Genomic DNA, 24,371 nt, shown 5'->3' with positions numbered 1-24,371 from the left:
TTTCTGCAAACTGCTGCTATATTTATGTTTCATCTCACAATAATTTAAACATTAAACACATACACAGAAGTATAGTGCTGTCAGAAAGTCCCTAGACTTAAAGGTCTTCTCTATATCTATTTTCATGTATTTGTAAATGCTGTAAACATTCACTCTAGACTAAAATTTGGCATTCAAACTGTTGGACCGCTCACACAGTGGGAAGTTTGCCAGGTCTATGCATGAGAAATGTTTAATGGTTCAGATAAGGTCTACTTGGCTGTTTCATATCTGCATGAGCACAGAAAATAGTTCTTAGGCATTTTCACCCTTCCCTGATTCCTTCTGTGTATTACTTGCTATAAGAGTAAAATTGTACGAGTCTTTGGTCAGTTCATTATAGATGCCTCTATGATAATTTAACAGATACATTTTTAAACTATTGTAAAAATCACACAGAGCAATGGAAAAACATTTAAATATTTAATAACCAAAACAAATATTTACTGAAATATAATTTTTCAGGCCAGTATGCTGAATGGCAGACCGAGACTCCAGTTATTTTCAGAACTAATCTTTGTACAAAGCATCAGTACAGAGATTTTAAAAGTGGCTAACAGAGGCTCAGAGGCAGTAACAATACTTTTCATAAATATTTTCATCAAGCAAGTTTCATATAAATTTATTACAGAAAACATGCATACTTTGCTACTGCCTCATTTACCTGGTATACTGAGAATATCATACATCCAGTGCTCCTACATCAAGATTTCGAGACCAAAGTGGTTTGGATAAGCACCCAGAACTCATACATCACATGACTTAAAGAGTGGAAAGTATGAAAAGTGAATCAACAGTTAAACAAAGCATTCTCCCATTTATATAATTTGTTCAGTTTTACTTTACAAGGATCAGTTAATTAAAAGAACAATGTCAACTCTTTAAAGTAAGAATTATTTCTACCCTGATGCACAATGTCCCTTTGGGGCTGAAATTTCAAAATATGGCATTTATATTTTCTCTTATACATCTCGTACATGTAGGCCTTGAAGCTAATGGGACTACTCACATGCTTAAAGTTAATCATGTGCCTAAGTAGGCAGGCCATTTGTCCAGTTTTAAGTTGGACAGTTCTGCTTTTCTAAGGTTTGTCTCCTATCCAGTACTGAGACAAAACCGGCCATGATTTTGTCCAGCTCCAGATGTGGAGGTGCCATTTTGAAGAGTGCATTGCCCTGCCCCTGCCGGTGCACTCTTCAAAAGGGCAGCTCCCATGTGGAGTGACGTCACACTGGTGTGGATGGAGTCACACAGGTCAGGGTAGGCCCATGCCGTTCCCAGAAGTACTGGAATGTCTCATATTCTGGGGATGAGTGAGTGGCCATCCTCTGCCTAAGTGTTTTGCTGGAATGGAAGCATAATCATTTGTGTGCATATTGATTGCATATCACAGAATCTCAGGGTTGGAAGGGACCTCAGGGGGTCATCTAGTCCAATAGCCTGCTCAAAGCAGGACCAATTCCCAGCTAAACCATCCCAGCCAGGGCTTTGTCAAGCCTGACCTTAAAAACCTCAAAGGAAGGAAATTCCACCACCTCCCTAGGTAAACCATTCCAGTGCTTCACCACCTTTCTAATGAAAAAGTTTTTCCTAATATCCAACCTAAACCTCCCCCACTGCAACTTGAGACATTACTCCTTGTTCTGTCAACCATTACTCCTTGTTCTGTCACTATATGCAAGTAGGTAACAAATATTGTACACACTGTTGTACGTGCATAAATCGGAGACAGGTTGACCCCTTTAAAATTATGACCCACAAAGTCCTGCATCAAGGTACAGTTATCTACATTATGTATGGACTTTGCTTTGTGTCACATTCCAAAGACTGGAAAGCTTTGAAACAATTTTTAAAGTAAAAAGCATTTCAAAACCATGCATACTCAAAGGATAGGCTTTGAAGAATGTAGATAAGGGGAAAATGGGGTATAACAAAAACAAAAGCACTGAGGCTTGTCAATACTTACCATTGAGCCACTTGGAATTGTATTGTGCAGTGCGGAGAGGAGGAAGAGACCCCAGACTCCGATAAATGGCAGGATCCCTTCCTGGGAAATCCATGGCTGTAGCAGCATATAACTCCCCACTGGAAGTAAGAAGAGCTGTGGAATTGTGTTGGGGACTGTAAGGACAGCGAGCCATGCCACTGATCTGATCATGTATCTCTGTCAGGTTGCTTAACTGGAAAAGACAAAAAAAATTACATAAGCATTACAAGATGAGTCAAACCACACCATCAGTGAAGAAAAATACCATAAGCTCAGAAAATGTCTCATGTTACCATAACACGGTGCCAAGCACACTTCTTTAACACCTTTTTTCCAGGCCCATGTTAGAAATATAATGCCCTTCTGGTCTTTTTATCTTCCAGATTCAAAGAAACACAGTGAGGAAAACATTTACATTAATTAATTAAGAATTATACTTAAAATGTTATTTATTAGCAGCAACTTAGAAAATGAATTATGTACATGACACCCTTCCAAAGTGACAAAAATCAGGATGTGTGTATCTTGGTAATAGCCTGCCCTACGCATTAATATATGAAAGAATGATGACATAAAGCCAAAAAACACATTCAATGTACAACGGTCATAGTTTTTTTGTCATGAAAGTTCATAGATCTGACTGTTACAGTCAACTAAGGTATTGACCAGAGCAATTGGCTAGCGGTCATAGAAACATTATCACAGTTTTCAGAGTAACAGCTGTGTTAGTTTGTATTTGCAAAAAGAAAAGGAGTACTTGTGGCACCTTAGAGACTAACGAATTTATTTGAGCATAAGCTTTCGTGAGCTACAGCTCACTTCATTGGATGCATACTGTGGAAAGTATAGAAGATCTTTTTATACACACAAAGCATGAAAAAATGGGTGTTTACCACTACAAAAGGTTTTCTCTCCCCCCACCCCACTCTCCTGCTGCTAGCTTTGTTGGTGTCTTCCAGGACACAGCGACAATGAGCTCAAAATAACAATGAGCTTTCCAGCCCAATGGAACTGATGGTATGATTTAGCAGGCCCTAATATACTCACCCACAAACCACAGTTTTAAAGCCAATATGCTACTTTGGAAATTGATGTGCAGTAAGTTTAAATAGTGTACATGTTCCCAGAGATTTGACACTGAGCATATTTATTTTTTAAAGTACAAACAAAACAAAACACCAATAAAAGGTCACCATATTCCAGCCAGTGCTATTTTGATAGGTTTCAGAGTAGCAGCCGTGTTAGTCTGTATTCGCAAAAAGAACAGGATTACTTGTGGCACTTTAGAGACTAACAAATTTATTTGAGCATAAGCTTTCATGAGCTACAGCTCACTTCATCGGATGCATTCAGTGAGTGCAGTGAAGTGAGCTGTAGCTCACGAAAGCTTATGGTCAAATAAATTTGTTAGTCTCTAAGGTGCCACAAGTACTCCTTTTCTTTTTGCTATTTTGATGTTTATTCTAATTTTAATTAATCCTTGATGCATTCTCTCTCTGTCTCTCCCTTTGATATATCCTTAATCAGTAATTTTCTTGTTGACATCTTTTAAATCCATAAATTGTGTCTGTGTTAAAAATAGCAGAATAACATTTCCAAAAATTTGGAATTTTGTTGCTGACACCAATCAGAAATCAGCGTCATATATATTATCATCTTAGCTAAATCTATCTGTACGTAGCTGCATCAGCCTTTCTTTACTTTTTTTGGCCCACAATGACATTCATTAGATATCCAAATTTTACACAATGGGATGCACACACCAAGTTTTTGTGACCCTCCATTTTATGTACCTAAATCCTGATTTATGCACCCAAAGGTAGATTTTGGACACCCTGTTAAACGCAATACATTTGAAATGTGGCTGTGTATCTCATCTCTTGTGCATTGCTATATTGTGAAATATATTGAGCTGTAAAATTCCAAGAAAACATTCAACAAAATCACTTAAATAAAAAGGGGATGTCAGTTTCATGGTTTTATCATAACCACACTTTGAAATCATGCTAAAATCTCTTTTCTCTCTATGAAGATATTCAAATGTCTGTATCTTATCATATCTGTTTCGTAGGCACCCTTTACTAGAGGGGCCTCTGAACTTTATTTGGAGTGTTGCAGGGGAAAAACCTGTGTGCAGCAATCTAGCCTTAGACAGAGAGAGAGAGAGAGAGAAAGAGAGACTTCCTCCGGCAGGGAGAGCAGGCGGTAGACTCCAGTTTGGGAAGAGGCGTGAGATGGCTGCTGTGGAGCTCTGTCCATACCAGGAGCTGCTGCTGAGAGTCTGCAGGGGCTTTGATCAGAGGCTGTTGGTGGCTTCACTAGAGCCAGGGCAGAGGCTGTTGCTGTGCCCAGAGCTGACTGAGCTGGGCCTGCAGTCAAGGACTGTGAGTAACCCCCACAGTTAATGGAGAAAGTACTGGCCTGGGAAGGGGCATCGCAGAGAGACTGAATCTGAGGAGAGGCAGAGTGATCTTCCCATTGAACCAGGACCCAGAGCTGCTGTCGTTTGGTGGAGCCAGCTCCAGCCTTTACTGGGGTTGTGCAGCTTGTTGCCTTGGCTGGACTGATACACAGAACCCACAGAGTGCTGTCTCCAGCTTCAGATCTTCAGTGCGTCCACGCAAGCATCTCGGACTCTGAAATCCAGAGGAGTGTACACTCCGGGGTGGGGTAAATGGTACTGTATACTATATTTGTTAATTGACTTTATTCAACTTCCCCCCCTGTGGATTTAAATCAGTAGTGACATTTAATCTTACCCTGTTTCTTTAAGTTGTTAAGTAAATGAGTGTTAGCTCTAATTTAAGTATATTGGATGTATATTATTTATAATTGGTATCTGAGTTAGACCCATGCCACGGGTTATTATTATTACTATTTGAAGGGGTTTATTCCTGGAGGTTCCCAAGGCACACCACTGAGTGTGTACAGGAGCCAGCCAGGTGGAGGCACCACCAACTTTAACTTCCTTTAGGAGTAAAGGGACCACAGCAGAGGGTGGATAGAGGATTCCCACTTATCCAACATCACCACTGGGCTACTCAGAATCTCCTATAATGTCAACAACATCAGGCACACAGGTGAGTGTTGCCTGATCCCGAGTAACCCAGGGAAGAAAGGGGGGTTACGTTTGTTCCCAAAACCTGAAGATGAATTTGGAAAGGTTCAGTACACATCACAGTCATGGTTGTGAACATGCTCTGGAATACAAAAAACTACATTTGCTCAGTATTTTCTTGCTGAAAAAAATTACTAAACCCTTTTGATCTTCTGCAAACATGGCAGTTACAACACCTTTTAAAAATTGATTTTATTTTTAAAGACATGCTGCATGTATCTGAAATTGTTCTGACAAGTTTGAAAAGCATATGAAAAAAGCGAATAAAAGATATTTAGATTTTAGGCCAAGGCCCTGAAGTCTAGTTTTTTAACTGACTAATCTTTATTTGATTTGCATATTGCAGTTACAGGTGTCTCATTTCTTGTAATTTTGAATGTATGCACATTTATTGCTTATATTGAATGTTGTTAGATTGACAGCCCTATAGTGTGAACTACTCTGATTACGCACAGCACAGGCAGCAGCAGCAGGGCAAACTTCCCTATGCAAATCTGCCTCATCCCTAACTTGAAAGGTACCTCTATCCAGGTAAGAGGCGTTCGGCCTTGAAAGCTGATTCAGTCTCTTTCTGCCAACAAGAGGACTAAATAAAGTCAAATATGGTGGTGATTTTTGTGATGTGGAAGCTTGTTCACTGTGGAGATCTCAACATCTTACACAGGCAACTGATCAGAGAGACGATTACTGTCAGTTACTGACTAGGGCTGTATTTGAGCTAACAGTCTAGAAGTGAAATATCCCATTACCAATCTGCACAGCCCCGTAGCAGCGGTTTTGTTTCACAGTGGCAATAGTCATCATTTCTGTGAACATGTGGGATCAATTTGTTTACTCATACCGTCCGATTGGTGCAAATAGGAGTGAAAGCATTGGTTCCACAGGTGAAGAGCCGGTCACCGCCAACGAGAAGCACACGGATATAGTTCTGGCATTCTTCCTGTGATGCAGAAAAGAAACAATGTATTCAGCAATGCTGCAAAGGAGAGGGAGGCCATTTAAAACTTGAACTATTCATCAGGGCTATGTCACTGTATGTGAAAACTCTGATAAGCAATGCTTGAACTTACCTGATAAGTGAGAAATCAATAAGTACTTAGATTGAATTCCTAACTATAGTATAAGAATCCATTCTGTCCTTAAGAAAAGCCCCTAATAGAGTCAAATAAACCTTTCCAGTACTGAATGCATCTGCCAAATTGATATTTTAAAAGTCCAGTTAAACTTTGTATGTGATATACACCACCCTGAATAAAAATATCGGTCCCAAAATATCAAATGCTATATCTCACGACAGGCCAGGCCACAGGGTGAGGGTGGTCAATGGGTCACTAGCTTGGGTTTGTTGAAGCTACCATAGATATACCTCATGAGCTAGATCTCCAGGTGAGGATTTGGCCCTATTACTTTAAAGCATGACATTAGAAGCATATTAAATTACCCACAGGACATACATTTCTCCAATCACTAAGGTTCCTCAAGATGGCCTCCAAAATTTCATCTCTTCAAATAACATGTAAACTCACCCTGGAGGAATTATGTTACTTTTTTTTTTAACTCCATCACAGTGTGTGACATTTTTCTGATGATTAGACTCTGATATTGGAGAAATTAAGACACAACAAAAACTTTCATGGCTGGTTCAGGTATGTATCACCTGGCAGAAGGCTTTTTGTTGCAATACTGAAAATCTATTAGAATTGTAAATCAAGAAGATACAAACACTCCTGCTGCAGCTTAAATTCACCAAAACTCAAGCAAAAAAAATAGCTTGTAAGAAAATAGCTTACAGACACCTCTGGCTTAAATGAACGGCTAAGCAGCTTTCCATTTTGCTTTTAATTCTCAAGGTCTTTGGGTAAAGTTTTAAAGCACATTGGGAGTTAGCGATGTAACTCCTGATATTAACTGAGGTCATGCAGCTAAATCCACACCCTTTGAAAAGGTACCTTGTTATCCTGCAGAAAGCACCATTTTCTGGGCTTCCGCTACAGTGACATCAAATGCAGTTGTGCATATGTTTTGAAAACAGGTCGCTATCTGGACCCACTGGAGTATACTATAGAATTTGTGGCACTGCCTTGCATTGTGTATATGGTTGCACATCCAGCAGTCATGGTTTTGAATTCAAAAAGGGACAAATTAAGACATATGGTGTCTGAGCTACACTGAGAGGTAAGGAAGGATTTGTACCACATGAGTGGTGATGGCTGGAGGCAATGGGCCAAATTCAGGCCTGACATAAGATCCTGCAATTGCAGTGACTTTACCAGGGCTATGTTTTGCTTATTATGCAGGCAAAAGCCAGGAAGACATATTACCATGAAGTGAGCTGCAGGCAGAATGCTCACCATTGACCTTTACTACATCTATAAAAGTGTAACACATTTTCCGCAGTGCAGTCCCCCTGCCCCCAATACGTGCTTGCACACAGGATGGAAAGTGTCCCATTGATTTCAATGAGAGCAGGTGGAGGCCATTAGAGCTCAGTGGCAGAGTGCGCTTCAGAGGTCCGATGAAGTGAGCTGTAGCTCACGAAAGCTTATGCTCAAATACATTGGTTAGTCTCTAAGGTGCCACAAGTATTCCTTTTCTTTTTGCAAATACAGACTAACACGGCTGTTACTCTGAAACCTGTCAGAGGTCACCATAACAGCCCGCACCGTGGAATCCTGCCCTTACAGGATTACAAAAGAAGAGGCACTGGCCAGTGTCCTATGTCCCCTCACCATGTTGGTGAGGGCACTATTTAGTTGGCTCAAATCATGAAAACGAGCCTTTGTAAACTGAAGAGACTCTAAACAGATTAAAAAACAAAAGGAACAGAACTATTTAGACCCATGACACAAAGAGTTTTAAGTAAAGAGTTTTAAGCATATTCCTTTAGGACTCTTTTCTTCAACACCGAGTACAAAAAAACCACAAAAACCCAGTGCATGAGTCTCTCAGGTAACCTACTGTTCAATTAAAATTAAATTTTTAAAATCCTCTAATTCTTAAATTTAAGGTTTTCTAACACTTTCAAATTCAGACTGGGGAGGTTGCATGGTACTCATGAGGAAGATGGTTGTCTAGTCCCAGACCACCTCACTCACCACATATCAATTCTTCTCTAATAATTACTTTCCTAGCAAATTGGCAATACATTTCTGCCATAAAATTTTACATTGATCCTCTGGATAAACTTCAAACTGTTGAATATGGATTCCAATGAAAAAATGAGGGGCAACAAAAGACCCAAGCCTGAATGACCTAAGCAGATGAAGGGGGGAGATCCTCAAGGCCATAGCAGAACCTAGCATAGGACATTGTGACACTGAAAGATTTCCTCACAGACTGACTGGATTTCAATCTCAAAAGATATTCATGGCATCTCTAAAGATGTTTGTGATGTAAAATCCCCAATTGCTCACTTGGAAAATCAGCTACAAAAGATTGCCATTGAAAGCAGTGAAATTAAAGTAGAAACTTCAGCCTTAAAGCTTAGACTAGACAAACTGGAAGAAAAACAGGATGACTTAGAAAACAGATCTCAGAGAAACAATCTTCACCACTTGGGCACAACTGAGGGTCTGGAGGGGATGGATAGTATCACCTTTCTTCAGAAACTTCTCCCTGACATACTTAAATTGGACCCTCAGCCACCCCCATTCGATACTGAAAGGGCTCATTGAATGCCTGGTACTAGAAGACAGATGTCTGATAAGCCCAGACCCATCATCTTCAAGCTGCTGAAGTTCAATGATAAAGTAATGTTAATGAACGCCATAAAAGGGGAAACCCTTATGTACAGAGGTCACAAAATTTCTTTTTCCTGACTTAGCTGAGCTTATCAAAAAGAGGACTGCACTCAATGGCATAAGTAAATCCTGAGGGAGAGCAACATCAGCTATAGCATCAAGTACCCATCCACCTTCACTATGGCTTTAACAGGTTCCGCAAGATTTTGCAAAACCCCCTCTGAAGCTTGGCAGACACTTCAAAGATTGAGACCAAATTTGACCAAAAATAGCATAATGTTTTTATCACCATAAAAAGCATACTTGTTTTCCTGTGTATTCTTGTAGATATGGTAATATTCAGTTACACCATCTTCCCACTCCTAGCAGATAACCAGCAAGACTGAACTTTGTAACTGAGCAATCACAACTGTACAGCACTGCAATGCATAGAGTAATAATTTAACCCTAAACTGGGGTTTATAGCACCATCTACTGACTAAAATATTATCTGCACTACTCATAATATAGGGAGGGGAGGAGCAGTTGGAACTGAAGCCTTCAGGGATCTGAACATGCCCCCACTGGCTTGTTTTAAATCTATTATTTTTTTTTGTTTGTTTTCCATGACAAATATATTTTGGAAGACATATGATATTTAACTATAGATCTTTTTCTATACCTGACTCTTAGAGGCTCAACTGAAGATATACATTAACTCAAAACTAATTAGTATCTAATATGTATAAATACAGACCATATCCTAGAGATGTGGTTTTACAATAGCACAGAGAAATAGCTATCTTTAGAATACAGTTATATGTCTTAATATATCATTTAAATCTTCACCATGAATTTTCATAGAGTGTAGACCTGGAATGTGAGGGGACTTAAAAAACCTTCCAAAAGAATTAAAATCCTGACACACTTCAGATCAAGTAGCTTTATTGCAGGAAACTCCTCTAGCAGAAATAAATGCCGATCAAATCAAGAAGATGTGGGTAGGTGCTGAGTATCATTAATTATTGAATTCTAAGAACAGAGGCACATCCACTTTAATTCATAAAAGTATAACTTTTCAATATATACAGTCCCAAAGGAAGATACATTCTTCTTGAAGGCTGTTTCAACTCAAAAAAGTTAATTCTTGGAATCATTTACAGTCCAAGTGGAGGTAATTCTGATTTTTTCAAAGATATTGCAGACATCCTTTCTAATAAAAGAGACATTCCTGTAATACTGGGAGGTATTGGAATACTATATTAGATAGATATTTGCACAGCTCTCAAAACCCAATAAGCTAACCTTTATTGTTGATGTATGAAGCTGATACAAACAATATATGGAGACTGATACACCCCAAGGAACAAGACTATACATATTTCTCTTCCGTACATTCACCTTAGTCTAGAATTGACTTTTTTCTTGCGTCTTCAGAACTGATTCCAGCATGGCTAGAAGTAGCTACTGATAATATATTAATTTCAGATCATGCTCCAATTATACTTACCATAGACCCTGGTTACACATAATTAAAATCTTCTAGGTGTAAGCTGAACACTCTGCTACTAAAAGATGCAAAGTTTTGCTCTACAGTTGATTCAGTGATCTCTAACTTCATAGAAGAAAATAAGCACTCAGTTATCTCAAATACCATCTTTTGGGAACCTCTGAAAGCTACTGTGAGGGGAGAATGCATGAAGCATGCTTCCCAAAAGAAGAGTGAAAAAATCAAGTTACTAGGCTCTCTGGACAAGGAAATAGATGAGTTGCAGAGAATGCACAAGAATGCCCAAAAGAATGAAAACCTCTTATGTTCTCTAATCAATGCCAAATAAATAAAACAAATGCTTATCCAGCCAAGTAAAATTTGAATTCCACAGGATCAAACAAAGATATGAATGGGGAGAAAAAGTAGGTAAACTACTTGCCAGAAGACTTAAGATGGAACTAGGCAACAGTAATATCTCTTCCTTATTCTCCATCCTTGACCCAAAAGATATAGTACATTTAAACAATTCTATCAAGCTTTATATAAATCAATCAATTTGACTCTGATAAGTTTTATCATTTCATTGAAGGCCTGCCTTTTAATACCTGAACTTCAGAACAAGTGTTGTTTATGAACAAAGCTAACACAAGAGATCAAACAGACTATAAAAAAATATGAATTCCGGCAAGACCCCTGGGATGGATGGCTTTCTGGCAAATTTCTACAACAAATTTTGTAATCGGCTATCTTCTATTCTTTCAAAGGTCTTCACTGAAACATTCCAAAATGGAACCATATCTTGTGACATGAGAACTGATTTTATTACTTTACTATTAAAGAAGAACAAAGGTGGTTGCAACTGTGATGACTTCCACCCCATATTTGTATTGAACACAGATTGCAAAATAATTGCAAACATTTTAGTGACACCACTGAACACCATCATCCCATTAATCATACACATAGATCAGGCTGGTTTCATTAAAAGAAAATACAAGAAAAAAAAAATCCCTCACTTGATCCAGCAAGCTCAGATGTCAGATATTGCCTCTACAGACTTACTTCTAATGCAGAGAAAGCCTTTGATAAGTTGAATGGATTTATCTAATGGCTGTCCTAAAAAACCCTTTGGATTTGGACAAATATTCCTGAATTGGGTCAGTGTATTATACAGCTCTCCTCTCGCTTCACTATCAACCAATGAAATTATTTCTCCCACATTTCAACTAGAAAGAGGGACATGACAGGGATGTCCCCTCTTTGTCCCTCCTTTTTAATGTCTCTCTTGAACCACTGGCAATGTACATACGTCAACACTCAGGCATTGAAGGGTGTGACTATAAACAGAAAAGAATACAAAATCAGTTTGTATGCTGATGACTTTTTTGTGCTATTGAAGAATCCACACTCATCAATCCTATCATTGTTGAATATAGTTAAGGCTACGTTTTAGTCATGGCTATTTTTGGTAAAAGACATGGACAGGTCATGGGCAGTAAACAAAAATTCACAGCCTGTGACCTGTGCATGACTTGTACTATATACCCCTGACTAAATCTTGGGTGGTAAGGGCGGTGGCGCATGGCTCGGGACCCCCCACGGGTGCTGGGGAAGGGGGTGGGGGGGCTGGGTGGCAGTGCACAGCCCGGGACCCCTGCCGGTGCTGGGCAGGCAGGGCCAGGCAGCGGCGCGTGGCCTGGGACCCCTGCCAGTGCTGCTCGGGGGTAGGGGAGGTGGTGGCCCGGGACCCCTGCTGCTGTGGGGAAGGGAAGTACGGCGGCCTGAGACTGGCCCAATAGCGACTGGTGCGGTTGGCCCAGGGGCCAGAGCCAGCTGCACCGGCTGCTGCAGAAGTCATGGAGATCCCGGAAAGTCATAAAATCCGTGACTTCCGCGACAGACTTGCAGCCTTAAATATAGCTGATGTTCTTGGAAAGAGCTCTTGTTTTTGCATTGACTGGAATAAATCACAGGCAATGGATATATACAAAAAGACCACATTCTTCTCAGTTTCAGCATTTTCCATTTTAAATATGCAAGGAAATAATTTATGTACGTATTAAAATTTGTCCTAATAGTCCCAATTTTTTTTCTATAAATATGGGCTATACATTTAAAGAAATTTCCATGGATTTAAGGAACTGGCATCTCCTCCGTCTATCCTTACTAGGGAGATGAGAAATAGCCAAAATGAATATCTGCTCAAGATTGACTTATATCATTAGCCTATTGCCTTTCATTGCCTCTCCCTTGCTCTTTGCTTGAATAAATAGGCCTATCATGCAATTTCTATGGGATATAAAACAGCCTTGTTTGTCACACAAGACCCTTAAAAAATCCTGGGCAACTGGAAGCATGGGGTTGCCAGAATTGTATCTATATTATCTAGCATTCCAAATGTGTCCTATTGTAAGATGGTTTCCCTCCAGCTGCTCTGTATATGTATCGGCCTGGTTTGATATTGGAAAAAAAAACAAACAACCTTAGCTATGCCATTCTTTTATATATCTTAAGAGGCTACCCACACTCTTAAGGAAAAATCCAGTCTTTGCATCTACATGGGGCATCCTGCAATGCATTAAGATAACTACAGCATCCAATATTACCAACTCTCTTCCTGTACTACTATGAGATAACCCATGTCTCACAATCAAGGCCAACTCCAGGCTTAAGTTTGGATAGAAAAAGGACTAACAAAAATTAGAGATATAATACAAGATGATAGACTGGCCTTCATTTACAAGTCTAAAATATCAGCTACCGCTGTCTCACAGTTCCTTCGTTCAGCGGAAATGTTCAAGGATTCATGCAAGGATAGGGCACAATTGATGTGTTGCAACTCTCTCACTTCTAGAAAAACATGTAAAGAAATATGGAATCAGAAGTCTCCTTGTAAAAATTACTTATAGGTTGCTTAATGGTTCAGAGTACCATCTCAACCTCAGTCTCAAAGAAAAATGGGGAAAACAACTTAGCCTTACTACCACAACAGAAACCTGGGAGGATATCTGGCTTAATGTGAAAGATACTTCAAGTTTTTATCCCTGTGATTCTTTCAAGATATTAAACAGATACTGTTGGACTCCAGAATGTTTGTTTAAGGCAAGATTGCATCTCCAACATTCACTGTGTGTTGCCAAAGAGCCACTTGCCATCCTTTCACAAATCCTCTATACTCATCAAATGATGCATGTGTTCTGGAACACCATATTCAGTGGTCTCTCAGAAACTTTAAGTGTTGCTATCTTTCCCTTCTCCAAGCTTGTGTATTTTAAGGGTTCTGGATGAGTTGGTATTACCAATTAACATTAAGAAATTGATTGCAGGAACTATTTTAGTGGCCAAAAGAGTTATTTTGAGAAACGGAAATCTGCAATTCTTTCCTGATACACTAACTGGTTTACTGAGCTCTCTACTTCTGCATTTATGGAAAATATGACTCTGTCTAATAGAAACACTTGGAAAAAATATAAGGATATCTGCTCACACATGAAACTATTGCATACATTTGCAGTTTAGTATATATTAGTCCCCGATACTCATAGGTTATGACTCATAGGTTATGTTCTCACTTATTTATCTATTTAGTCACTTCAATAACTGACGCCCTGCATGACCTATACAGGTCCAGGGGTTTTGTTTGTTTGTTTGTTTGTTTGTTTTTGTTTGTTTTCCAGGTTTTACAAATAATGAACATTGAATTTTTTAATTTATATTGTGATAGACCCAGGCCAGTTGGGTACAGCAGAGTAGCAGAAGGCACTGGATTAACAGTTTTCTGTTCCCTGACTGACCAGAGCAGGGGCTGCTCCAGGCTAATGAGAACACCTGACTCCAATTAACCTGCAAAGAGTCAGATGAGGCCATTAAGCTAATGTGACCACCTGACTCTAATTAAGGCCCCTCTGATAATATAAAAGGGCTCACTCCAGTCAGGCAGAGAGGAGCTGGGGAGCCAGAGGAGAGGAAGTGTGGGTGAAGGGCTGGTTAATGAAGACACCCTCAAGTCATTAGTAAGGGAGCCCTAAGATAAGGGAGAAGCAGGAGAGCTGTGGGGAAGTGGCCCAGGGAAATGTAGCAACTCTAGCAGTAAAATGTTGGCTGCCAACAGCTGCTACCATTAGGGTCCCTGCGCCGGAACCCGGAATAGAGGGCGGGCCTGGGTTCCCTCCAAACCACCACTACAGAAACACCTCCTGGGAGGGGAAAACAGGCCCCTGTCAGGACAGGAGGCTAAACTGTTTTGGCATGAGGCTGGAGGAGCAACAGAGGCTGTGGGAATTCTCTCACCAACTTCCATTGCTGGCTTATGATGAAAAGGGCTCAGTAGACAGTATCCCTGGTCCTAGAGAGAGAAGGGCTACGTGGAGGGTTGCAGTGAGCCTCTAAAGCTAGCATAAACCGCCTGGAAGCACAGGACCCACGGGGACAAGGTCAGAGCTCTGCCACAATATGCTATTTCCATCTTGTGCATGTATTTATATGTTTTGTTATGTGTGCTTTGTATATACAAACAATAAAAATAAAGTTTTAAAAAAATCAGACTGAGTTCCAAAACCTCACACAATACCTTTACCTTAAATTCATCAAAACTTTTTTAAAAAAAATATTCCTTGAACCAAACAGAAGTCAGGAATATTAATAAACTACAGAGCAGTTTGGCAGTATTATTGGTCCTTTTCAGCTCTTAAAAGTGATGGTTAAAGCTTTGGATACTTCCCTTACTGCAAATTTTGCTTTTTAGTCAGGGTAAATGGAATGCCATCTTTGTTTCTTTTGATAAAGTATGTTAGCAAGAGTGGTATGTACAGAAACAATAGGAGATTTTTCATCTTTTGCTATCCCAGCAAGCCTTGGAATGTAAGTGTAGGAAAAGCAAGTGGGCTATGATATTACAACCCATTAGACTTATTCACCTCTCCTCTTCATACTCCACAGCCTGCTGAAATAGCTCTGAGATAAAATTAGTTGTACACTGAGCACCCACTCTGTGTTCAAGAAGAATAATGTTCATTTTCAACACTGACATTCTTAACATTTGCAAGATTCTTTCCTTTTATGCTCTCAGTCCTTGTGCCAACTTTTCAATGATTCATATAATACAACATGGTAAGCAAAAGATCTTGGGTCACATCCATCCCTTGTATAAACCCACTCTGCAATCAAAGTAGATTTGACACTGGCCCAAATTCATCCTAGTGCTATTTTTATAAGGAATCACATTTAAATTAACCAATATTTAAAAGAAAAAAAAATCACACTTTGGGAGAGAATTAAAAAACACATTCTCTTTTGATGAACCAAGGGACACTTTCTTTACAATTAGCTATTTTACCCATATTTTTAAAAATAGCAACAGCTAAAAAAATTGGAAAAACTATTATGTTATAGAGTCATGTGAACCTTCCAGAGTCAGTTTGCTGGGTTCAGAGACAATCTTAACTATATGGGATCACTTGGATGTTCAAATTCAGGAGTCTTGGATGTCTTTAAGGGATTACAATGACTTGCTGTGTGAAATGGCAGTGTTTGGTATAAGGGTGGCCTTTGAATTCATCAGACTTCAAGAACAGTTTTGTTTGAACGGGTTTATTTCACATAGGTCTATTCTGCAACTGAAGTTTTACCCACTATTTTGCTTTCCTGCTCCCTTATAAAAAATCTTCGGGAAAAAAACAATGTATTTACCAAGCATTCTCTGATTTTACAAAAATATAAAGTAGACTAACAAAATTTATGTCAAGGTTTCAACTATTATCTGGCCAGGTTTTTTACTTCATTTTCATACCAATTTGACAACATAAGGGCAATCTGGTTGCAGATATTTATCTCTTTGTAGCAAATTCATTGTTTTAAGTTACCATTTCAGCTATGTCTGTATTTGATTTTTATGTTTTTAAATACTCTTGTGAAGAGCCCAGACACTCATGCATTGGGCCTTTAGAGCCTTAAATAATTAAATGAAAAATGAATCCACTGCAGGTTATTTTTAATCTTTTGCTCTATTTTCTCCCTTTATCTCTCATATTTATTTCCTTGCTTTACAACAATCCCTGCTGCAAGTGCCAACCTGAATGGCCAGATTTACTACCTTTTAACCATGTGGACTTCTGTAGAGCTTATAAAATGCGAACACATGCTGGCCATAATGACATTTTATTTGGCGCACTCCTTGATCCACTAGTTATTTTAAGCACCGTTTAAGGTCGATAACTCTATGAAGTTTAAGTAACTACTATCAGCTTTCTGAAACCAAGTGTGCATTAAACTGTCATATGTGATCATGTCCTTATATATTTTCCCCTCCAACTCTCTTCCTTCCTTGGCTTCTAACAAAGCTCAGCATGATTATCTATTATCAATAAAGTCTGTAGGCAAAATTCGATGCAGGTTCCTTTTCTGCAAATAAGGTAGCATCTCAGTAGCCATAATCCAGTAACCAATGGAATTCCTCAATAGAGTGTAAATCCATTCTTCAGTGGCATACTTGAGGGTGGCCCATCCTCTGGGCAAAATATTTTTGGGTCTCACTCTCCCCTATGAGGGAACAACCTACATAAGAGAGGAAATGACACAATTTTCAATCGTGAAGTCTTCCCACTTATTCTTCCATTGTGGCAGGAGGAAAAATATGGTTTTCCTTGAGCCCCCTCTTAACGTGCACATTCTGTTTTACTACCTCAACCCACTGGCTCCCTGCTACCACCTGGACTGCAGAGCTCCAGCAGAAACCATGACTCAAACGAGTCCTTCTGCCCTGTTGTCCCTGGTAATCCTTATCCCCCTACTCCGGTAAAACAGGTTCCATGGCAACGAAGAGGGAAGCAGTCTCAGGTAAAAGTAATTAATTTGTTTTCTCCACTGGATTTCAAAGTGTGGGAGAAGAAGGGAAGTTATAGGAGTGAAGCCAGCTCCCTGGCCTCATTCTCTGTTGTCCAACTGCATAGAGGTGGAAACTCACAGCTGTCCTACAGAAGGGCTTCTGTGGTGTGAATGGAAAGAAAGAGCATGCCACACAGGCAGAGCTCCCTGCTTCACCAGCACAGCCTCCTTTTGTACATAGAGCCTAGGCCCTGTAAGTAAAGACCAAATTCTCCCACTGTAACCAGACCCTGTGGTTGGTCAAAAAAAATTAAAAAGGGCTCCCCACTTTATGGGCTTAGTCTGTTAGCAGAATACACCAAAAAAAAAAAAAGAAAAGAAAAAAAAAAAGAATCCCCATCAAGCCCCTTCTTCCCAGGTCCCAGACTCATTGTTTTGTTTTTATTTTTAACACAACAGCAATTATAACAAAAGAAATTAACAGTTTTAAGAACAGTCAACTTTCTCAGCCATCTCTGCTCAAGTATTTGCTTGTTGATTGCCTAGATAATCTGAACTCCCCAACCACACCCAGGCAAGGCCAATAGGTTATATAGTACCTAATAAGACCTATCGGCCAGACAAAACTATGTGTTTAACGCCTGATGGTCTTGGAGAAGCCCCTGTAGCAGAGACAAGGGAAAGGGATGTTTCCTCCTGGGAACCATTTTGGAATTTGGTGCTGTTGACCCTGAATCCTAATGGGTCATATTGTGTTTCCTTTTCCCTTCTAGACTGTGAATGGTGAATATGACTGCGGTTTGAAATCAAAAGCCCTGCTATCTTCTGGCTTGCTAAACAACAGAAAAAATGGTTAATGACCTATCATAATTGTTGTTCTTCAAAATGTGTTGCACATGTCCATTCCACTCTTGGTGTGCGTGCGCCCTGCACACAGTTATCAGAATTTTTTCCCTCAGTGATACCCATCAGAGTGGCTCGAGCACCCTCTGCTGCTGCGCACCACTGGCCACCGCTATAAAGGGCTAGGTGACACTAGGGTTGCCAGGAGACCTGTTTTCGACTGGAATACCCAGTCGAAAAGGGACCCTGGTGGCTCTGGTCAGCACTGCTAACCAGGCCGTTAAAATTTATTTACCAGAATTATTTGGGCATAAGCTTTCATGGGTAAAAAACCCACAAAAGCCAGTAGGAGAACACTTCAATCTTCCTGGACATTCTATAACAGATTTAAAAGTAGCCATCCTTGAACAATAAAACTTCAGAAACAGACTTCAAAGAGAAACTGCAGAACTAAAATTAATTTGCAAATTTAACACCATTAATTTGGGCTTGAATAGGGACTGGGTGTGGCTAGCTCACTACGAAAGCAATTTTGCCTCTCCTGGAATTTATACCTCCTCATCAATTATTGGGAGTGGCCACCCTGATTGTATTGGTCCTGTCAACACTGGTTCTCCACTTGTGAGGTAACTCCCTTCTCTTCATGTGTCAGTATAATAATGCCTGCATCTGTAATTTCCACTCCATATATCTGAAGAAGTGGGTTTTTTACCCACAGAAGCTTATGCCCAAATAAATCTGTTAGTCTTTAAGGTACCACCGGACTCCTGGTTGTTTTTACACAAATAACCATATTATTGTACTATAATGACATACATATTGCAGTAACAGTTTTGGGTCACTGCTACAGAGCACTTTACTCTTTCTTTCAGAAGGGTATGATGGGAGTGAATGAAAATTGGTGCTTGTGTACCCACGCTCCTGAGGTCCATTCCTAACAGTCTTTTTAAAAAACATACTTAGTACTACTCCAAGCAAAAGTATTTAATATCAGCATATGCTTTCGTATTGTGCAGTTAAATTTGGATACTATGTTTCTACTTTGTGACAGGGGAAATGTTTAGTGTTGTCAAGCTAAAATTCAAAGTACGCTAGTGTAGGCTGAGAGTTACCTTTCTTTTCATCCATCATGTTAGATCACAATCACTGTGTTGCAACTCTCAGACATGGGCTGACGTTCTCATAGTTTTAATCCTCAAAAGCAACTGCTACTAAAACAGAGGCCTATGCTTTTATTTACAGGACACATTCCAACCATATTTTCTACTATATGTCCCTTTAATAAATACAATTTGTCATATTCCATTGCCATTTAGGCTTTTTTTTTTTTTAAACTCCAAGATGCTGATGTCTGTGAGCTGGCTTGCTGATAAAGCTGGATTAATGTTTGAGGGCTATATTACATTAAGAATCATAAATCTTTTAGGGAAAAACAACTTAGAAAGTGAATCCCCTTAAGTATTATGCATAATTTAATACAAGCCTACTTAAGAGGTCCCTGAGGGTCTTTGTTACCTTTTTAGATACAGACTAGTTTTATTGTTTTATTTCCTTGTAATCTATTCTATCATTAAATTCCTTACATATACGATGAAGCATCTCAGAAAGTTTCCTTGGGTTAAAAACTTTAAATAAAATATTAATATCAGTTTTACCTCTTTATTGTTGTTAGTGCCATACATTTCCATAGCAAAGGCTGCATTTTAATGACTATAGGAAAATAGTTCCTAAACTGGAATGTGGGCTCCACTGGGACAAAGGAGAGGGGCAACGAGAGGAAACAACCCCAAATTCACCTTCCCCCCCGGCACTGCAAGTATTCTTCTGCAGCCCAAGATGGCCCTTTGAAACCCACTCATCCTCCCTTCTTTCTTCCCTCCTCCTGTTTAATATATTTAATGCAAAAGGAACCTGGGGTGGGAGGTGACAGAGAGGTGGAAGGCAGAAGGGATTTTTGAGGGGAGTCAAAAGTAAGACTTGGGGAGTAAAGAGGCTATCAGTCATGTGAAGGCAGACTACCAACTTGCTTTTGCAGAGAGGAACTGTATCAGTTTTCTGGCACAGAAAAGCCCCTCATACCTAGCAGCACCAATTCTCCTATATCCCCCTGAGCTTTCTTGATGCATGACCTACAAAACAGTAAAAAAACAAACCCTGTCATAAGAGTGGCCATACTAAGTCAGACTAATGGTCCATCTAGCCCAATATCCTGTCTGAGCCAGATGCTTCCAGGGAAATGAACAAAACAGGGCAATTTTGAATGATCCGTACCCTGTCATCCAGTCCCAGCTTCCGGCAGTCAGAGGTTTAGCGACCTGGAGCATGGGGTTGCATCCCTGACCATCATGGCTAATAGCTATTGATGGACCTGTCCTCCATGAACTTATCTAATTATTTTTTTAACCTAGTTATACTTCTGGTCTTCACAACATCCCTTAGGAACAAGTTCCACAGGGTGACTATGCATTGATAGATACAAATTCCATTCTTTTTCAACTGCAAAGGATTGTGGGACATGGTAGGTTGTGCGTGACTTTTGACTGTTTGGAGGAAAAGGGAAGAGAGGAAGAAGAAAAAACAAAGAAAAAGAAAAAAGAAGAGGCAAGACAGACAGAATGAACATCAAAAAGGAGTGAAGCTGATAACTGTGCTAGGGTAATAGCATAAAGGAATATGGAGAAGGAAAATGTCAATCCACCAAACCACTACAAGAGGAACTACTGTTTTAAGCCACAAACTGTAGAAAATTGAAATTTATAACATTAGCTCACAAGTACAGATTTGTATCATAATTTACTTTTCACTTCCACCACAGCCCTTAGGAGAAATCCTGCACTAACTGAAGTCAATGGGAATTTTGCCACTGACTTCAATTGATACAGGATTTTACCCCTTATTTCTTTCAAATAATTTTTTCAGGGCTCAATTCTACATTGCTTACACATCCAAATCTCCCAATTTAAGACCTGATCGTTCTGCCCTTGAAGACAGTGATAGATTTGGCATTGATTTCAAAGGAAGCAGGACTAGACCTTTAAAGAATACATAAGAATATTGTATTTCAGTTTTCAGAATCAGCTATATTTAAGATTTCACCTATTTTGTTAAGCATTGACACACATATTTTCTAACCAAGAAAAACAAACTGTATTTTCATAAATCTATTTTTCCAGATTTTATAAATTATCAGGAAGATTGGGTTGCTCAGTGGCAGTGGTTTTAGGGTTTTTTAAATGGTTTTGTATTATTTCTTTCCAGAATGAGGGGGAAATAAGTAAAAACAGGGATTTCCCAGAAAGAACCAAGGTTATCTTCTGCAGTCTGAGACAATGTTAAGTAAAACAGCTATAGAAGGAGCAGCATAATTCACAAAAGAAATTTTCAAAATCATATACTGTATTCAGCAATATCCAATGAATTATTTGAACTGATATTGTTCAGCAATTAACTGCTGGTAACAAATTTAGGCACAGGGTTTTAGAAAGGCTGAGATGTTTAAACAGATTTCTCCTGAAGTCAAAGAAGTCTACTTCTGTGCATCCCAAGTTTTTACAAAACACAATGTGAGAAATGGAGCATAGTATCTCACGAAGTATGTATCTATGCTTATGACATAAATTGTATATATTTTTTAAAAAATCACGGATACTGACCATGCTTCCATAGGTATGAGAAGGACATAGGTGATTTACAGAAACAACATGGAAACTTAATACAAGGAGGTGATTTTTTTAACATTTCATTTGACACATTTTCTTTCTTTATCTTTCACTCTCTTCTGAAGTGAGCTATCTGCCAGTAGCATTTATGACAATTAATTTTAAAATTATGAAAGTTGGTTATATGGTAACTGAGTTTGCAAAAGTTACTAAAGCACCCGTGCCTCTTTGGGAAACTCATTTAAAATTCGTCATACTATAAATGCCTATGAAAACACATTATAATTGCATGGGTGGCAATGACCTATTAAAACCTAATGCAGTGGTTAAATTTATTTCCTTCCCATCCCTAATCATTTTGGTGTTTTCTAAATAAATGGTTCATTAGTTTTCCACAAATATAACAGTTATAAACACAAATTATTAACGTCAAACTAAATAACAAAAAAATCAACACTACAATCTTGTTTTGTACATCAGAGACATGTAATTCTTCAGAATCACAAACACAAAGTTCAAAATCATTAAAGAGACATTTCAAAGTCTATTTAAATATAGTAACTTGGAAAGTCCTCAGCTATTATTTTACTAATGGTTTTTCTATTGGGTTTGTACAAAAGATCCAGGACTGAAGTTGTCTACTGGGCCCAAAGTCCAACCAGTCAATGTATGGCATCTGGCAGCCCTCATACTTCATTTCTCCTTTGCGTTACTCAATCTGCTATATTTTACATATATGATTCTTAATAGATTATATATTCAGTAAAGTTTTTCCAAATAAATTATAATTCTGCCTCTTTACTGTCCACAACATCTTTGCCATGGGTGTGAGTTTATCAGTATTTTAATCAATCCCAAATAGAATAGGGTAGGCCATCCCTACAAAGCAAAGTTATTTTCCTGAATTTAGCAAGGAAAACGGTGATGTGAATGAACTTTCTTTCTATTTAAATCATTGACAAGTGGAAGTGGTGAATATGTTTAAGACTATGTTTAAGGCAGTGAGAGCATTTGTAAGAAATGCCTGGATCCAGATGTTTTGGCACCTGGATATAAGTAACTGCATTTACTTGTGTCCTGCTGAATTAAGCTCCTGAAGCCTATTAAGTAATTTTGTAATTACTGCTTTTGATTTATTTTTATGTTTTTTCTTTACCTTTTTAATTCAATTCATTTTAATTCATGAAACAGCAAAGGTCGTAGTAAATTGCATGTACAACCTAACTGATGTACTTCTATACAGTATAATCCTACAGAACATACTACAGTAACTTTTAAAAATATATATATAAAGTCTCATTTTAATCTGAATGTTTAAATAGACTAGAACTTCTAGGTTACTAGAGTTAAAGGTCATGTTATGTCACAGAATAGGTAATCTTTTCTAGCTTTGAAATAAGGTCCTTGGATATTTCCATTAACTTGACTTCATAAGGATTTAATCATATTTAATGACTCAAACAGATACAATGTATGATTTTTGTAGATGTGCTTTTTTAAAAAAAATAATTTACAAGAACAGATTCTGTGAGAGAAATAGAGTATGTAGGAAGAGAGATCTTCTGCACATTTTAATAATTTTTATTTTTGTTTTATTTTATTAATGTTTTATCTTGAGAAGTTTTAAGGTATCTCTTCTTTATCAAGATGCAACCTTACAATGATAAGCTGTTTGATTTTTGTCCTAGTTTCTAAATATGAAGATTACTGTAAATTGTCTTGTTTATAAGAAGAATGGTGACATCTGGCGTATCTTCTCTTCTTTCTTCTTTCTCCTTTATGCCACTTTTCCTGTTGAGGGTCGCAGTGGCAGCATGGAGAGTAGGGAGGACCAGACCTCCCTTTCCTCTGCAACAGGTTCCAGCTCCTCCTAGGGGATTCTCCAGCGTTCCCAGGCCAGCCAGGAGATACAATCCCTCCAGTGTGTCCTGGGTCAGCCTCGGGGCCTCCGCCCAGTGGGACGTGCCTGGTAGAGTTCCAACGGAAGCCTCCTAGGGGGCATCCTTATCAGTTGCCTGAACCACCACAGCTGGCTCCTCTCGATCCAGAGGAGTACCAGCTCTACTCCGAGGGTCTCCTAAATAGCTGAGCCCTTCACCCTGTCTCAGAGTGCAAGCCCAGCCACCCTGCAGAAAAACCTCATTTCCACCGCTTGTATCTGCAATCTCATCCTTTTGGTCATTACCCAAAGTTCAGGACCATAAGTGAGGATGGGGACACAGAGCAACCTGTAAACAGAAAGCTTTGTCCGAGAACTCAGCTCCCGCTTCACTACCAAGTATAGGTACAGCGCCCGCATCACTGTCATCCGTGCACCAATCTGCCGGTCAATCTCACGCTCCCACTTACTATCACTTGTGAACAAGACCCCTAGATATTTGAACTCTTCCACTAAGGGCAACTGTTCCCCATTTACCTGGAGAGAGCAGCCCAATTCCTTCCAGGAAAGGACCAGGACCTTCAATTTCGAGGTGCTGATTCTCATCCCAGCCACTTGAAACTTGGCAGCGAAACGTTGAGTGAGTTTCGGAGATCACATCTGGTCCTAAACTGTTTACATTTATTTTACCTTGCTGATGGATGAATGCTGAGAGGCTGGTAGTTGCTAGGGTCTTTTCAATCCGTTATCTTTATAGGATTTGGGGTCAATTTTCCATAAACTGGTTACATATTTTCACGTCAAGACTTTTTC

General features: G+C 39.2%; 1 protein-coding gene across 2 annotated transcripts in view; it reads right to left on the bottom strand.

The window, feature by feature from the left end:
• SEMA5A (semaphorin 5A) overlaps positions 1 to 24,371 on the bottom strand; it is a 616,581-nt gene that overhangs the window by 236,546 nt on the left and 355,664 nt on the right. For both annotated transcript variants that reach the window (XM_007057800.4, XM_043540272.1), the window contains exons 6-7: positions 5,986 to 6,084; positions 2,006 to 2,219 (exon numbers count right to left, since the gene is read on the bottom strand). In XM_007057800.4, the coding sequence (XP_007057862.2) occupies positions 2,006 to 2,219; positions 5,986 to 6,084 (313 nt within the window). The remainder of the gene's footprint in view (positions 1 to 2,005; positions 2,220 to 5,985; positions 6,085 to 24,371) is intronic.

The sequence above is a fragment of the Chelonia mydas genome, chromosome 2 (genome assembly GCF_015237465.2).
Source record: "Chelonia mydas isolate rCheMyd1 chromosome 2, rCheMyd1.pri.v2, whole genome shotgun sequence".
Taxonomy (NCBI): Eukaryota; Metazoa; Chordata; order Testudines; family Cheloniidae; genus Chelonia; species Chelonia mydas.
The sequence above is the reverse complement of the archived record's forward strand: the minus strand, read 5'-3'. Positions and strand labels throughout refer to the sequence as shown.